At 42.5% G+C, this 18831-nt stretch overlaps 1 protein-coding gene across 1 annotated transcript in view; it reads left to right on the top strand.

Moving 5' to 3' along the window:
* The window catches only part of LOC122811103 (low choriolytic enzyme-like), a 298499-nt gene extending 282246 nt beyond the window's left edge, over positions 1-16253 (top strand). The window contains exon 11 of the mRNA XM_044082680.1: positions 15850-16253. Within this exon, the coding sequence (XP_043938615.1) occupies positions 15850-15851 (2 nt within the window). The 3' untranslated portion in view covers positions 15852-16253. The remainder of the gene's footprint in view (positions 1-15849) is intronic.
* The last annotated feature ends 2578 nt before the right edge of the window (positions 16254-18831 follow it).

Genomic DNA, 18831 nt, shown 5'->3' with positions numbered 1-18831 from the left:
AATAAAGACCTGCAAACACTGCTATCAGCACCAAATAATGTGCATCTGACAATTAAACATATGGGTGTAGAGGTCAACACTAGGCTGTTTGCCCTAGGGAATGACAGCTTATCCAGAGTGTGTGTGTGTGGGTGATTGTGGTTGGTCTGTGTGCAAGTCTGTGTGAGGGAAATGTTCCTTTTAGCATCTGGGAAAACACACCACAGGATGCTCATTAAAGTCTAAAATGGCGTGCTGCTAGCGGCATCCGTCTCTAGTGTGTAAAGTCTGTAGGTAGGGGTAAAGTAGGGTAGAGTGTGTGCAAGTGTAAAAGGGAGTTGGTGTGTGTGTATGAAAAAAGAACATCTTTTGGTAACTGTGAAAACACACCACAGGATGCCCATTCCCCTTTCTAAACACTGATGATGTCAGCACCCTATAAGTATATCAGGAGAAAAGAAATCTCCCAGTAATGTGAATAGCGTGCTCTGCTAATGCGTCCGTCTCTAGTGTCATAACATAGTTAAGTAGGGGTTTGAATCCAGAAAATGGCAAGTGTGTGTAAAGGGGGGTTAGTGTGTGTGTGTAAGTGTGTATGAAAGGAACATCCCTTTTGGCAACTGGGAAAACACACTACAGGATGCACATACCCCTTTGTAAACAATAGCACAATTATTTATGGCTTTTGATTCCAGACATGTCACGTGTGTTTTGCTCACACAGAATGCCCATGTGTGCGGGTTGTTTCTCACAATAATGCATGACATCGATTAAACCAGTTATGGCAATGCACACATGATGAATGTGTGTGCCAAATACACATAAGTACCTGTGACCTTCAATAGTTACCATGTGTGATGCCTGCCACATGTGAATACATGGTATTTGCACTGGGTAATATTATGACTGTGGTCTTCTGTGCAGGTGCTGCATGTGGGATGTGTATGTACAGTGTGAGATGTAGATGCTATCAACCTAGCAGTGAGGGATACACACCTGGTCTGGGGCATATAGTCTACATGTTGTTGATGAACAGGTGCTGCATGTTTTCACCTGTTGTGGGAGTGGTAAGAAGTTGTTCCATAGCAATGCAGTGACTGCATGCTAAGAACCTTTCAGCTAGGGTGTTGTAGCTACAGTAATTCATTAGCATTCAGTAATATGTCAGCATTCCTGATGAGGGTATGATGCCAACCAAGGTCAGGTTCTACCAGCCTGTGCCACTTGCTCAGTGAGTCCTTCCATGTTCCCTATCATGTATTCCAGTGAGGGACATCACAAGTCAGCTGTAGTGGCATGGACAATGACTGAGTCATATGTGTCCATGCATCTGACTGACCTGTATGCTTGTGTTATGTGGTGGACCATAGTGCCCCATGAGCATATCACTGTGACCTTCATTCACCTTGTCCAGCCTGGTGAGCATGACCTCACTGTACCGGACAATAAAAGTACCTAACACAACTGCAGCAGGAGTGTTGTATAGCTGTACAGACTGTGCTTGTTTGGCACACAGGATTTGTGTGCTATGTGTTATGCGTGCTGTGTTCAGGCCTAACGTATGCCTGTGTGCCAGCTGCAGAGGTGTCTGCCACTCAGGCAGGATGCCATTCTTAGGCTCCATGAATGGCCTGGTGTGTTCCTGTGCTTGTATTGCTGTCAGTGTAGGTCTACATCAGACTGGTATTGCAGTCACTGTAGTATTTCATGCCACCTGACAGGTTATGCCAGTACTGGGTTCAGAGTGCTTAGTCCACAGTTTGGCTATGTGTTTCCATCTCATACATGTGTTGGGGATAGGGTTGACTGTGTACATGTGGCAGCTGTGACATTACTACATGACTCACATATTCCACAACTGTACCATAGAGGTGACTGACAACTGACCTTTGCACATGCTACCATAGTATTGAGATTGCATTGGTGATTAACAGCACATAGGGCCAATGGTGAACAAGATACATAGGTTCATAGGTTCATACTAGGTTATCTGCCCTAGGGCATTTATAAATCTAGCCAGAATGTGTGTGGCTTTCACCATGCATTGTAAATCTATCTTGTTATGCCCTTTTCCAAGGTTAGTATACTGTGCCTCTGTCTAACAGTGACACATAAGAGATACCCAGGGTAAACCTACAATGTCCCATCCAGTCATTAATATTCCTCTTGAAGACAGTCACTGAGTGACTCTGGAATATTATCCCAATACAGGTTAGGCAGAGTGAAGGGAGCCTCTGAGTTATGAATGTGTCCCTCCAGCATGTCCTATGTATATCACTCCTAAGGTTCAAGTCTTTCCAGCGTGTAGCTTGATGGGATTTGGATATTCTGAGGTGCAGCATGACCATTAAGTCAGGGTTTGACATGGCTTTATATGTCAGGCACAGATTGCCTATGAAGAGGCAGTATGCCACTGAGTAGAGCTGCTGTTTCTTTAACCAGTCAGTATGTGGCATCTGTTTGAGCCCTTTGATCCTCTTTTTGAGGTACTTTTGTGGTCTTTCCAGTTGCTGCAGGTGTCTGGTAAGGTGCATGCCAACAGGGGCATTGTAGTCAATTATGGGCATGATGAGGGATAAGTAAAGAGGCACAATGTCCTCCCCTGATCTACATGTGAATCCCTTCATGATGAGGTGGCCTATATAAAATGTTTTTCTAACCACTTTGGCCATGTGGTTGTCAAATGAGAGAATGCTATCAACTTGTGTACCCCAAGGTCCATAATTCCTTCTTCTGTACTTAATGGATTAACACATATGTGGTACTTTGTGGTCACTTTGTTTTTGCCAAAGAGGATGACTATACACTTTTTGGCATTCAGCTTGAGGCCATGGCTGTGGCACAAGTCGTCTGTTTCTAAGAGGCCCTTTTGGAGGATGCGTGTGTTGGCTGGAGAGTTGATTATGGCGTCCAGTTTGCAGTCATCTGCGACTTGCTCAGCCACAGTCCTTCCATGTTGGCCTGTACCTCTGATAAATATATACTGAACAAGACAGATCCCAGGGCTGAGCCTTGTGGGACACCACTTGTAACTGGTTTTGAGGCTGACATGGCTCCAGCAATTCTAACCATGTGTGTTCCACCCTTGAGCCACTGTGCAATATATGTAGTGACATAGGGGTTAATATGTACACTGGTGAGCTTCCCTAGAATGCACAAGTGGGGTATTGTATCAAAGGCTTATGCAAGGTCCAGGTAGGCTGTGTAGACCACCTTCCCCTTGACAGTGGCCTTGGTGACTGTTTCAAAGAAATCAAACAGGTTTGAGAGGCAGGATCTGTCATTAACAAAGCCAAACTTTGTATGATGCAGTGTCTGTAGGTCCCCAATATCTATATTTATGAGGTTCATGATGATCCTTGCCATAGCTTTGCAGACCAAGCTATTCAGACTTATGGGGCGATAGTGTCCAGGATCCGTTAAGGCACCACCTAAATGTAGAGGGACCACTGTTGCTGTACGCCACTCTTTGGCCACATATCGTGTAGTAAGGCTGGGATTGAACAGTAGTGTTATGTCTGAGTGTAGCTCTTCTTGGAGTTCATGTAGGACACAGCCTGGGACACTGTCTGGTCCCATTGATGCAGTGTTTATTGCTTTGGAGAGGGCAGCTCTTACCTGAGCTTCTGAGATGTCGGGGGGGGCAGCACTCTGCTGGGAGAAATATTTGCCCTTTTGGTGTGGAGGGGGGGAGAAGTTAGCAGTGAACCTGTCCACTAGGATGTTGGCAATGTCTGTGTGTTTGGTATTTCTTTTGACATTTTGGACTACATCTGAGCATATCTGGGAATTACCACCCAGGTTCCTAACATAACTAAAGAAAGCCTTGTGATTATCCTCAGTGTCTTGTGGAATTTTCTCTCAAAGATGGCCTTAGACAATCTTATGAGTGCCTGTAGTTTTCGTCTAATACTCATCAGTGATGCCTTCACATTTTGGGAGTTTGTTGTATCATTTAGTAGCTTCATCCTTCTATTGTATAGTTTGTTTATGGCTGGTGTCCACCACACAGGACGTCTGCCTTTGGAGGATTGGGTCTTGCTTTTATTTGGGATTGCATGATCCATGCATTCCTGAAGGTGTCCATAGAATGCCTTTATACAGGTATCTGCAGTCTGGTCCATATTTTCAACAGGCCTGGGGGCTTTGAAGGTTTCCACATCATTTATGAGGAGTGTGAACTTGCTTTACATGAGTTGTTGACTGTATTCTTCTGTGCAAGGGGTGGCCTTGAGATGTGAATATCCAGTGAGATTAGTTTATGGTCTGATCTTACCAGTGAGGGATACACATCTGGTCTGAAGCATAGAGTCCCCATGTTGGTGATGATCAGGTTCAGTATGTTTTCCCCTCTTGTGTGAGTGGTAATAAGTTGTTCCATAGCATATTGGTATATAAATTCTAGTAATCTTTGGGCTAGGGTGTTGGAGCTACAGTCATGCTCCCAGTCTATGTTTGGGTAGTTTAACTCACCCAATATAATGGTGTATGGATAGACCTACATATTTCCAACTGTTTTCAGGAAGGCCAAGTGCAGTTCTTGTGTTTGTGAGGGTGGTCTGTAGCAGGCTATAACCCGGAAGGCAGTTTTACCCATTGTTACTTGCATATGGATAGTCTCTGATGTTTGGTGCTTTGCCACCAACCTGGAGGTGTGGGTATCTTGGATGAATATCAATACACCCCCTCCTTTTGTGGTTTTGTGCAAGTTTTGGGCCTGAAAAGCATGGTATGAGGTATAACTTGCTAGTGCTGGGGTGCTGTTGGTAGCCCTGAATCCGGTATCTGTTACTGCACAGATAGCGATGTTCTCCATGGTGAGGAATGTTTCGAGTGTGTGCATCATCAGGTTTGTCCTGCAGTGGCATATATGACTGCTCACGTGGACAGATGCCAGGTAAGTCATATGCAAAGTGTCACAGGCAACGTACATGTGAACAGGAGAAACAGTGACATTCTGTCAAGTGAGACATGAACATACATATAGTAAGCTATGCAGATGTCACTAGGAGTCCACAGAAGCTGTGTAACTCTGCATGGCAGGTCGGATCAGTATTCCAGGGTAATTGCAAGGAAACATGCATGCAAACATAGCTACTGTAAGCAGGGCTGCATGTAGTCTATTGTACAACAAACAAGCTGTACCACTTTCAGTAGGTAACACTGCAAATGCTCACCAGCTGACATATGAATACCTATGTCACCAAAGGTGATATTTACCAGACCACGGACAGAAATGACATGGCCAGACACGCTGCATCCCACATGAACACATATCACAAGCAACACAGACCTCACAAAGTCAGTGTTCTTAACAGGCACAGCCCATAAGGCCAAACACAATGTGTGACACACCTATAATAGGTGATGCCATAGTCAGACACACTGACGTCCCACTCTCCAGACTGAGCAAGGTGAGGGTCACCTTTAGCTACCTGTCGGGTGATAGAATGTGCCACATAACACAAGCACTCAGGTCACTCCACAGCAAGTACAAGTATGAGGCAGTCATTGTCCATGCTGGTGTGAACAACCTGAGATGTACCTCCCTGGACCACATGAAAAGAGACACAGAGGAGCTCTTACATCACCCTCTCAAACTCAGGAATCCCACACAGCCTTCATGAAGACACAGGAGAGTATAGATTTCTCTGCAAACACCATCATACTGGGTGACTTCAACTACCCAAACATAGACTGTGAACATTACTCAAGCCACAATACCCAAGCTCTAGGGTTCCCATAGTTCAGAAACTCTTTAGCTATGGAACAAGTAGTCAACATTCCCACAAGAGGGAAAATATACTAGACCTGATCATCACAAACATGAGTACAAAATGCTCACCACTTGAAGTATATCCCTCATTGTTGCAATCGAACCATATACTAATCACACTGGAGTACTGGATCCCCCACATATGCAAACCTCAAACACATCTATGTGTGTGCGGGAAATGCCCCTATTAGCAACTGTGAAAGTACACTACAGGATGCAGATTCCCCTTTTGAAACACTGATGATGTCAGCACTCTATAACTATATTACCTGAATTAAAGCTCCCCAGTAATTTGTATAGCGTGCTCTGCTAATGTGTTTGTCTTTAGTGTCATAACATAGTTAGGTAGGGGTTTGAATCCTGGAACAGGAATGTATGTGAGTGGGGTTTGTGTGTGTGCATAATGCTGTGAGGGAAAAGTGCCTTTTGCCAACTGGGAGAACACACTCCAGGGTGCACATCCCTCTTCCTAAACACAGATTATGTCAGCACCCTCTAAGTACAGCATTAGAAAGGATTTCTCCCACTAATGCAAATAGCGCACTCTGCTAATGTGTCTGTCTCTAGTGTCATAACACAGTTAGGTAGGGGTTTGAATCTTGCAAATGGAAAGTATGTGTTTTAGTGTGAGTGGGGTTAGTGTGTGTGCACAATGCTGGGGGTGGGATGTGGCTTTTGCCAAATGGGGCTACGCACTGCAGGGTGCACATTTCCCTTAACAAACAGTGATGTTGACAGCACCCTATACAAACAACATGACAACAGACAACTGCCAGTACTCAGTATAGTGCTACATGCTACTGTAACACGCACATGTACCAGAACATACCTAGATAGTGTTTTGAAACCTGAATGTGGCAAGTGTGTGGATGTGGGATGTTTCTGTGTGTGCATTTCCATATGGAAAACATGTTGGATGTGGCAATCAGGGAACCACAGTACCTGATGCACATTACACTTTTAAACTAATGAGGTTGCCTGCACCCTGTGAGTACAGGTAGAGGAGGAAACCGGTAGTAATCCAAATAGTGCACTTTTCAAATGTGTACCTGTCATGTGTCGACAACTACTCATGTAGGGTAATAAATAATGGAAATGGCAGGTGAGCGTGTGCATGTGTGGGGGTAGCAGGGTGTGTGTAAATGCATGTGTGACAGAACAGATACATATAGCTGAATCTACAATACAGCACATGATGCACATTCCCATAGTCAATGGTAGCATGTGATGGTGTGCAGCTGGTACACTTTGGTAAGTAGTATGGGTGCAGATAACAATTCAGGACATTCATACACTTACTGCAGCAGGAATGCGGGGATATATACACAATCATAGTGGAACAGTGAACAGTTACCAACATGTTACTACTTATACACATCTATGTAGTCACCCTGTGCATCAGCAACGTGTTTACCTTTTCCTGCACTGATGTTGTAGTATGCAGGAGGTGGCACAGTGTCATCATATGCACAGGGTGTGGGTTAGGTATGCCCAAGCCAGCCACTGGTACCACCAATTGACATGTGTGTGTATGGGTGTTTGTGAGGGGCAGCAGTACAGGGTGGACCAGTGTTGGTGCAGTGTGTGTGTGTATGTGTTTGCCCTAGGTGTTAAATTTCTGCATGTGTGTAAGCATGCACACAGTCCCACATAATGGCTGCCATGTACAGGGTTTTGTGGACAGCCACAGACTGCACCTGTCAGGTCATCCAGATCAGTGTCTGTGGGCACGGACACGGTACCTGTGCCTGGCAGGGGTGCTATGGACCGTATCCGGTACTAACCCAGACTGGGTACTGTCATCGGAAGCGGGTGTGTGTTGACTGGACACAGTTCCCTGTTGGGACTGTCCAGAGCCACGTGCATGTGGTCTCCTGGGGCATCCTGATGACAGCACTAACCCAGCATTGCTGGGGCTGCTGCTGGCACTTGAGGTGCGTGAGTGGGCCTGTTGTCATCCGCGGCAACTGCCAGCTGGTGCTGTTGCCGGCATACGGCCACGTTGACGCCACAAACGCACACCATCGCCCTGGTCCATGGACATCTGGTTGTGGAGTAGCTGTTGTATGTCCCCACAACATCTGTCAACGACATCTGTGAAATTATGAATAGCATTCGCAATGTCACGCATGCCATCTGTCATGGCTGTGCGACATGCTGTCAGCTCCCTCAGACCCTGTCTGGTGTACCTTTCTATACGTGCCTGTGCCTGCATAACAGTCCGAAACATAGTGGAGGTTGACATACCTCCTTGGGCACGTCGGCCAGAGGCAGTACGGCCACGGATTCCCTCACGAGAACCCATGGGCGACTGTCTGCATGGTACCATTGGAGGACCCTGCTCATGGCTGCTTTGTGGGGATGCATGTACCACAGGTACCACATTACCCTGATCTATGCCCAATGCATACTGTCCATCACCTAGGGACAATGGTGACAAAGGATGTAACAGCAGGATGACTGTGCGCATTGAAGGGGTTGACAGCTGTGTACTGTCAATTGGCTGACCAATGGCGGACCCAGACAACACCTTCCTGCACCATTATAGACATTTCCTCATCATCAGTACCTGGGGCACAAGATTCAGGTTCCCTGCTGCAGGTCACCAGAGCAGCACCAGAACCTACGGGAGGAAAACAGGGAACACAGATTACAGTCTCAAGACATATTTTACGGTGATGCACTTCAATACAAATGCACACATTCAGAAATGGACACATGCACTCATGGACACACACACACATGCACACATGGGCACAGGCACATTTGCACACATGCACACAACAGTACACACACACATCAGTACTGAGTTACACTACTCTTACTAGTATTAACTTGAGTATTGCAGGTATTATTAAACACACTCACCAGCATTTATACTACTGAGTTACACTACTCTTACTAGTATTATAAATAGTTTTTCAGGTAATGATAAACACACTCACCAGCATGTATGGCCTGCCTCGTTGCTAGATGGGAGGGACCTGGAAATATGAAGAAAGTAATGTCAGTGGGCACAAGTGTGCCATTGTTTTTGCATATGATACAGTACAGTAGTACATCAGTTCCCTTATACACATCAGCTGCTCATAATGCCAGTATCACACATGCACAATTACATATCATGATGACAGATACATATTTCATTCATGCATAAGGTGTGCACGTGGTAACAGTGTACAGAACAGTCATATGTACATATGGCATCTTACCTGCACACTCAGTGTCTTGCTGCTGTGTGGATCCAACCTCCATGATGATGCAAGTCTGATGCTGTTGTTGTTCTGGGGCTGGATCCACGACACTTAGCAGTAGCCCCTCCTGTCTGGTGAGGGGGGGATGTGTGGCCACCCCCCCACCTGTGGCAACCTGTTGCCTGCGGATATCTGCAGCACGCTGGTGGACATTTCTAATCAAATCACTGCAGTGATGTCTCACCTGCTTATATGTCCTATCATGCATGCCAACATCATTTATCCTGCTGACAAGGTTTTGCCACAGTGCAGACCTCTCCTGCTGATTCTGGGTGGTGCGTGAAAACAGGATGTCATAGTCACGCACCAGGCTCTGGTGGATCACTTCATCCTCTGCAGCAGAGTATGCAGGGTTCCTTTTTGGAGCCATATCTTCCTGGAAAAGTACACAAATAGGATATCAGCAGAGTATGTCAGCAATATATGGTACACATTCTATACATAAAGTATTAAATTGTAGTTATTACTGCTTGGTTGTAACTTGATTAAAGTGTAGCTATCATTCTAAGTCTTTTGGATTAAGCACTTGGCCTTCAGACCAGTTGTTTTACATTAGGAAGGTTTGTGGCAAGCACTGTGGTGGCAGGACAGGTAGCTTTCATCCTTCTAAGTTGGGAACTGCTGATTGAGGGCCCAGTGTCCAAGTGTATTAGTTCTGGTATAAGCAGTTGGGCTTCAGGCCAGTTATTTAACATTAACAAGGTTTGTGGTCTGCACTCTTGTGTGAGAATAGGCTGTACTCTGCCATTCATAGCTGGGAACTTCTGGTTTAAGGTTTATAGTGCCTGCATATTTGAACTGTATCTTACTGACATTGATACGCCTTGTTTGCTGTAGCATACACTACATCCAAGCCTCCTGAATCTAGCTTTGTTTATATGCTTGTTATTTGTTAGCTTGTTATTTCACTGGTACGCTAATTCCACATAATACACAGCTTCTCAGCACTTCTGTGAATCACTACTGATAACTGGCCTTGTGTTCTAAGCTATGGAAGTTTTAAGTATGGAAGACATGTACAGAAATATTACATATGTATATATATCAGGACTATGTACACACAACCTATCTCATGGACATACCTATAGATAGTGAACTATGATACATTTGGAGGTTTCACAGTAAACACAGTATTAACCTGCTACTTTGCATTACCTGTGTTTGTGTCAGCTGTTGCTGTGTCACTGGTGCTAATTGCTGTTTGCTGCTGCTGGTTTTGTTGCTGTGATGATGCAGTTTTTTTTTCACTGCCTTTCTTTCTTTCTTTCTTTCTTTCTTTCTTTCTTTCTTTCTTTTTCTCTCTCTCTCTCTCTCTCTTTCTCCATCGGTTTGGTGCAATGAATGTATTGCATGTGTGGAGTGTTAGTACTGGATGCTTTTGTAGGTATCTGCATAGGTCCATGTGATGGCCTCTGCACCAATTGTAAGGCAGCATTTGCTAATTGCATGCAGCCAGTTGTGTACTGATTGCATGTCTCACTGTGATTTCAGGGCAGTGCTATAAAAGGGTATGTGAGATAGGCGTTGCCCTTTCAGATTGTAAGGGCGTGGACCATGCTGGTATGCTGTCGACAGTGTTCTGTGAGTGTGAAGGTTAGTAAGTCTCTCATGATTCATGCTGTGTTGTAAATTCAGGTTGCTGCATTTCTCTCACCTGTTCCCTGTAGTGAGTGTGTATGCATACTGACACCTACAACTATATTTCCATATGTATTAATATATATATATATATATATATATATATATATATATATATATATATATGTGTGTGTGTGTGTGTGTACATATACATACTTTCATATATGTACATTAGCTTACATTATTAAGTACAAGCTAACAATTAGCAGGGCTGTTTCTGTTAACACTAAACTAGTATGGGAATCCAGTAATTAGGACAGTAAAAGTCTACCTGACATGCTTTGGGTAGTACACATCCTATATTGCCTTTATCTTCATTCCTACTATTACATGTTATACTTATTTTAGCACTATATTCCTGTATGAGAGTCATGGCTTAGTGGTAGGTCATACAGACTAGTGTTACAATGGTCTTGTGGTAGGGCCTAATAGTATGCTTTTATTTTGCTTTCAAATTGAGTACAGGGCCTGTCAATCAAAGTGCTGAAGGCACCTTTAAGCAGTTAAAAGGGTTAGTAAGTCTCACAGGAGTCAGGCTATGTTGTAGATTCTGGTTGCTGCATTTATCTTCACTGTTTCCTGTAGTGAGTGTGTATGAATACTGACACCTACAACTATATTTCATATGTATTAATATATATATATATATATATATATATATATATATATATATATATATATGTATATGTACATATACATACTTTCATATATGTACATTACCTTACATTATTATGTACAAGCTAACAATTAGCAGGGCTGTTTCTGTTAACACTAAACTAGTATGGGAATCCAGTAATTCGGACATTAAAAATCTACCTGACATGCTTTGGGTATTACACATCCTATATTGCCTTTATATTCATTCCTACTATTACATGTTATATTTATTTTAGCACTATGTTCTTGTATGAGAGTCATGGCTTAGTGGTAGGTTATACAGACTAGTGTTACCAAGGTCCTGGGTTCGAGACTGACAGTGGGAATTTATTTTTCTTTCGAAATGAGTACAGGACCTGTCAATCAAACATGCCAAAGGCACTTTTAAGCACTTAAAACCAGGTCTGCGCTCATTTGCGCGGAGCTCACGATCTTGCACTGGCGGTGAGCTCCGCTAACACACGCAAGACACCAGCTATTTTCTTTGAAAGAAAAGAAAAAGGGGTGACAGGAAAGTGGTGAAAAAGGGGTCACAAAGAGGGTAAGACAGTAGGGAAACAAGCTTGGGATTTGAAGGAGGGATGTAGGTGAGGCCCATAGCTGCCCATGTCTTTCTCAGCAACAGCTGTGCATTTGTATGTAATTTTATGTGACATTTGAAACCTTCCACCCCTGAGAGAGGTGTCAGGACAACATTAATACCTGTTGTACAGCCAATTGTAATTAACAGTTTCAATGTCCAGCGGACATGTGTGCAACATGGACAGCTATGTATGGGGTGTAATTTTTTTGTGGCTACAGAGTGCCCTTTTTTTTTTTTTCAGGTGAGAGTGGTATGTCAGGTGAAGGTAGTCGGTATAGCTGGGGAGGTAGGTTGGGTAGGTTAACAGACAAGACAGACAAGACGCATACAGGGGCGGTGTATAACACATGTGGGGGGGTTACACAATTGACGGGGATGGAGGTTGGGATATCCAGGGCACATGAGCCCACAGATGGCAACAGTGGAACTGATATCCCCACCCATAGGCAGTTGCCACTGTTCCTTCACAGCCCAGGACGGGGCTGTGCTGGGGGCTGTGGAGGCGGGACAATGGGCATGCCCGTAAGCTGTGCCACCCGGGCCTCAAGCTGGTGTAGGGGCCCAAGAACAGAGTCTTGAATCTCCCTTCGCACCACAGACCGGACACCTTGGAGGGTGAGTGGACGGGCTCCTCCGGCCACGCTTGCAGTGGGGGGACAGGCCCCATCCCCTGGAGCGCTTCCACCTGAAGGTGGCACAGGGCCACCAGAGGAGGGTTCGGCCTGGGCACTAGTGCCAGGTGCAATCGCCAGATGAGGTGGGAGAGGTGGGTCAGCTGGGTCCCGCCTTCCCAAGCATTCTAGGTTTGTGAGTATGTTATGTTAGTTTGGGTTAGTAGCATATTATTCCATTCAAATTAGTTGTAACAGCATGAATTGGTATTCCCATTAAACAAACACCCAGATATTAACACCATTGAACAACAGGCATATCAATATCACATACATTATTGGAACAGAAATACACAATCAAACAACATGCAGGGTTGATTAACGGCAACAGGCCATCAGGTTTGCAGGTATGAACAGGGCACATGCAACAACGAACATGCATATATTTTTGAAACAACAGGACAAATGTCCATGGTTAATGACATTTTCACATACCAATATTTGGTGAGTTTTTTAAGTTGCAATTATAGGGTGGGGTGGAGAATGAAAATGTTGACACATTCATAAATTATACATTGATATACATTTGTAATAGAAACACAATTAACTTGTGGGTGATAGTTTTCAAATAATTTTTAATTGTCTGTCATGCTAGACCTGTTACAGATACATCACTATCCTAGTTATTTTGAATTTGATCAGATACATCATCCTGCTACATTTTGATGACAGGGCAGGGGACAACTATGGATGTTTAGTATGTCAGACAATCATTCATTCTATCTGAAAATTGTTGACTGTGATCCCCATATACAGATTTTGGCTTAAACATTCAAGATTCAGACACACTGAAATCAGTTTGGGATGTTAATTTTTAATTCCCACATGCATTTAGTTCTGTAGAACCACACTGAGGCTTATATATTCAGGAGTTATTACTACTTTATTTATTGATACATGACCCTTTCTGTCACTCTCACACATCCTGCTATTTCACAGTTCAGATTGGTACTTCTAGGCTTTGTTCATATATTAGACCTGTGGTGATTCAAACACTTTCCAGCAGCCTCACTTCTGTCATGATTCAGCATTTCAACAGGGGATATATCTCACATGTAATTAACTCAGCTTCTGAAGCTGTACTCTTGGAACTACTGCAGGTTATACTACATTTAATTAATGGTGGGACATCTGTTTTACAGAACTATTTATTTCTATCAATTATATTTCCAGTTTCACTTACATACTGATGAACTTGATGCAGCCATACCTGCACACTTTCACTTGTTGCTTGCACATTCAATTACTTTTAATGAATACACTGCAGTGCTCTGCTAAGTGCTACACTATAATATTTATTTACAAGTACTAGGTGGGGTTACTAACCTGCATGGTGGCGCAGCCGCACCAGCCTGCTGTCATGTGCCCTGCGATTCACAGAGCGGACACCTGCAGCTGTAATACAAGACAAGTAATATTGGAATACACATCTCCATGGTATCAGCTAGTTGAATTCCTTACATACATAAGTAAAATGTAACTTACTCAGTAGTGGGGCGTTCGGCATATCCCGGGCCTCCTGGATCCATTGGGTCAACTGGTCTTGTTTGCGTTGCTTCAGGTCCGCATGGTGGTGACGGACCTGCTCACCGGTATGTGGAATCCCAGTAGCACTGGTGAGATCATGAGCCAACTGGTCCCATGCCTCCGCCCTGTATGCTCCCCATGAGACCTGGCCCTGCATGAGTTGGGCCTCCTGATGATGAACTAGGAGCCAGACCATGTATCTGGACTCCTCAACGCCCCACCGCTGTGCTCGAAAGCAACGTCCCTCCCCTACTCCACTCATTCTGCCTGCAGGTCTATTCTACAATCGTTTATGCTGTGTATTCCCACCTATGGGGCTTATATATGCCGATTTTCCCGCACATTTCTATGATTGGCCGTTTTGGAATTGTATCAACTTCACAGAAACTGCTTTATCATGCTCCATTTTGGATTACATCCTATATATATATATATATGCTATTTCTGCATTGTTAAGTACTGCTGTCATGGCTTAGTGGTTTAGTACCTTGACTCTAGTACATGGTATCCTGGGTTCGAATCTGACCACTGATTTTTTTAATATTTATGACTGCCTAGACAGGCTGAGGGGTGTGTCTGTGTAAAGGCACTTTTGATACAGCTTGCTTAACGTTGCCCAGTGGTTAGCTTGTGGGCGCGGCGCACCTCCGCGCAAACGGTGTGCGCTGGGTTAAACCTTAATTGGCTATTAACACGCATATTAAGCTAAGCACAGCTAGTTGCACGCATTTTGAGCCTGTTAAACCAGTGCTTAGCTACGGGCAAGCAATTTGCAGCCTTTGAAACAGTACTCAGCTACGGGCACTCTGTCTCACCTTGTTTGACAGCAGCTTAGCTATCAGTACATTTCTAAATATTTTTATTATTGTATTACTTGAAAATATATGATCCATTTCATTCCATTTTACAAAAGGAAATACTTTTACATTTGTACAATACTGTCAGGGGCCTTTTTAGTGCTTATTTACAAAAATAAAAAGGATGTTGTGTGGGCTCGAACTTTACCTGCCTGCTCTTAAGCCGAAAACTCTACCGCTATGCTATTACTTCGTGGCTTGCTTAGCATATTTAGCTCTTATATCCTTTTCCACTGATTGCTAACTGCAGTTGCGCTAGTAGCACACCAGCGCACACGAGCGCACGCATTAGAAAACATTTACGGGGTTTTAAAAAAAAATTTTAAAGTTTTCATTTTACATTTTATAACATCTGTTCACGTTTTACATTTTACATCGCTGGTCTGTGGGGCATGTGTTTTGTAGTGTGTTTATTCACATTTCCATGGCCTCTCTCGTGGGTGTTTACTTTCTGCCATTCTAGACTTCCGGGGGCGTGTCCGCTTGCAGGGCTTAGCCTACGGACACGCCCCCTACTGTCTTACACGGACCGTGTAAGACTTACAGTGTGATTCAGCATGCCTCATGCACCTCATGCATATGCATGACATGCTGACATCACACCGTTTAACTGCAGCCTCCATGTAAGAGTTATAACTCTTACACGGAGGCTTCCTGAATCCTGCCTTAATTGTTCTATATCTGTAACAAGAATTTAAATCTGCATGAACTCAACTACATACTGTATGTTTGTTAAATAAAACTTGATCCTTTAGTGATTAAACCCTTAAGTATTTTACAAAACGTCATTTAACTGCAGGTTACATTTTAAAATAGTAAGTGCATTATGCATGTACTCACTTTCTTTCTTTGCTTTCTATAACTGCTTTAAGCATGTTTTTACAAATTTTTTCTGATTTATTTGCAGGAATCACCTGCTATCACTGTTAACAAATGGAGACATCTTTTGGACTGCAGAGAACGCTACTAACACAGCTGTCACCAATTACAAGAAACTCAGTAAAATGCTTTGCAATTTTCAGAAGACATTTATTAAGCACAAGAATGCATATTTTTCAAGACTAATGAGCATTATCATTTATTTCAATATTCTTTTATGTCTTTAACTTGTAAACTCATAATCTTGCACAGCCCATCTATAGATATTGTCTCATGTATTTGCTTTTAATAAATGTAACTGCTTGCAAAAATAAAATGGATGCAATATCAGTGCATATGATGGTTTTATGGCTCTTGTAAATCATTTTATGGGTAGACAGACCATCAACAAAAGTTTCTTACTACCTGCAAATGTTTCATAACTGAAAAAGAAAGAAAACAAATCCTCTGCTATGGTCAGCCAGCATACATTTAACAGGTGTATTTATTTTTTAGCCACTGATTGTCTGCTATTTCTGCTTATGTTAAACTTTGTGAATATTTACATTTCTCTCCCTCAAAAATGCCAGTGGAAAATGATAACTTAATATTGGTATGCAACATGTACTATTATATATCATTTTATGTCTATCTCAGTGTCATTTCATTATCTTAATTTTTCCTAGCATAAATATGACAATCCGGTTTAGCCAAAGCTTTCAATACATTGGCTAAACATCAAAACCATAATGGTAGCTGTTTATGAAGACATTACACCTAACCTGTATTTTTAGTCTGCAGTTCCAGCTATATGTTTACTACTTGATTGTCTTAGCTGTGTATAAATAACATTTTTTCTTACAGCTGAGTATCAGCTGCAACCAGTTGCTCATCTCATTCACTGAATCCACTCGACATGGCTTAAGATCCAGCAGCCTCAGCCTGACTCTTGACGGATCATGAAACTAGTGTCATACTGCTGCATAGGGTTCCCTAACTCCTGTTCCCTTGTAGCAGCCCAGCCAGCTCAGCAGTCGCTGCTCTCAGGAGCTGCATGTGTGTGTTCTGCACATGAGCAGCCTCATGAATAACTGTCTCTCTGCATATGCAGAATGGAGCTCACCAGGCAGGCTCATATGGTGCCTTTTTAAATGAGCCTAGGCTGCCTCCCTCCCCCTAGGATGGGTGAGCTGACATTGTCTGCTCACTCTCATCCTCCCCTGTGGTCCATCCAGCAGTTGTGTTGGTAATCTAATATAAGTAATCTAGTGCACAGTAAGGGCTTTATCCACCTGCACCATAGGGCTGCTTTAATAACTCATAATAGTTAATAAATATAATAGTATTCTTTATAGGTCAGTCGGGTTTTATAGCATACTGGGTTGAAATAACAGGCTATATTCTACTGACCTATGTTTAATTCCCACAGCCTCTGCTTGTGCATTATGTGTATCTAAGCAATGTGTTTATCAATATTAAAGATCCTGAACCATTGTTAAATACAGGCATGTTTTCATTAATAATATCTCTGTATACACAATCTTACCTAGAACATTGGTGCATTGGTAACAAATCTCCAGCCCAGGGGCTGCAGGTGCTAAAAAAAGGCTTTCTCAAGTTAAAGGGAAAACATCTACACTCCTGTAAAATGAGGCTCCAGCCCAGTACTTGTTCCTGATCTGGTCTCCTGTCATCTTTATCTCTTCCAATGAGGAAAAAAAAAAGATTTCTACTTTTTAAAACTGTTGTAAGCCAGTTGCTACATTTACAGCAAAAGACTTGCTCTGAATTATTACACACAAAAAGGTGAAGTGTCCTTCTGTAACACCATGCAGAAATACAGGTACAGAAAAAAATTCCAGATATCTACTCCCAACACCTTGCACCTGGGGTGGCCCCAGCCTTGATACACTGCTGGTAGTAAGCTGCTTACTACAACTGTAACAAACAGCTTGCTTGCTACTTTCACACACTGAGTGCTTCAGTGATTCAGCCATTAATGTGGAATCATCATGAAGCAACAATATCTTTACAGCTTCATAAATCATTGTTGGTACTAGATTTCAGCTCTTCCTACCTGTTTATTTAGCAAATTAAATGTAATATGATATAAAAATGTGAAATGCTGACTTGAGATAATGTGTTAAAACTGTGATATGTTAAGAGTTTCAGTTTTTATTACCACTTTTTATTTGGCACCATTTTTAAACCAGTTTAACTTTTATTACTAGACTGGAGTGGAACAGGGTACTCATTAAGCTAATTGTATCTAACTTTATAGGTTATATGCATGTGTATGCATGTATGTATGTATGTCTCTGTGTGGCAGTTTAAAATACTTTGTCTTCTGATCAAAACATAAAATTACTTTACTTGCACAGACTACAATATCTCCAAGCTGAATATTAGATTGTGCTGATTCATAATTGTCCAGTGTCAGTAATAACAGGCTCTAATGTACTGCATGACAGTGGCAAGTTAAGAAATGACATATAACAGAGAGTTCACTATTAGGTTACACTGTGTGTCAAGATGATGTCATATAATATTATAAATGATAGATATATATTGGAATATGCTGTTATGATTATACAGTCATAAATATAAAATCAAAAATATGTCATTTGTTGTCATCCAAAGCAACATCAAGGAATAGCAGTACTGTCAAGAAGTGCAAGTTTATATACTGACCTGTATATATAAAATTAAAGGGACTAAAAACATTTTCACTGCTGGTATGTTACTATCCATATCCATAAACGACAGCTTTACATTTCTAAGCTTTTACAATATATTTTGTTTACTCTCTTCCCACATATCCTTAGTGCCATAACAGAAGCCTTTTAATTTATACTCCTAAGTACTTTATTTTATCATGTCCCCATAAATATGGGTATTGCCGAGCCAGTTCTTCTGTGATTACATAATTTATGGCTATAGCCTTTGTTTTATATTCATTAAGTGTATATCTTGCAAATACTTGAAGCTATCTTAAAATGTTCCACAGCACTGAGATGTCATTTTCTAGATT

This window comes from Protopterus annectens, chromosome 9.part0 (genome assembly GCF_019279795.1).
Source record: "Protopterus annectens isolate FY-2018-M chromosome 9.part0, PAN1.0, whole genome shotgun sequence".
NCBI classification, from domain to species: domain Eukaryota; kingdom Metazoa; phylum Chordata; order Ceratodontiformes; family Protopteridae; genus Protopterus; species Protopterus annectens.
Note: the sequence above shows the minus strand (reverse complement) of the source record. Positions and strands in the feature narration are given on the sequence as shown.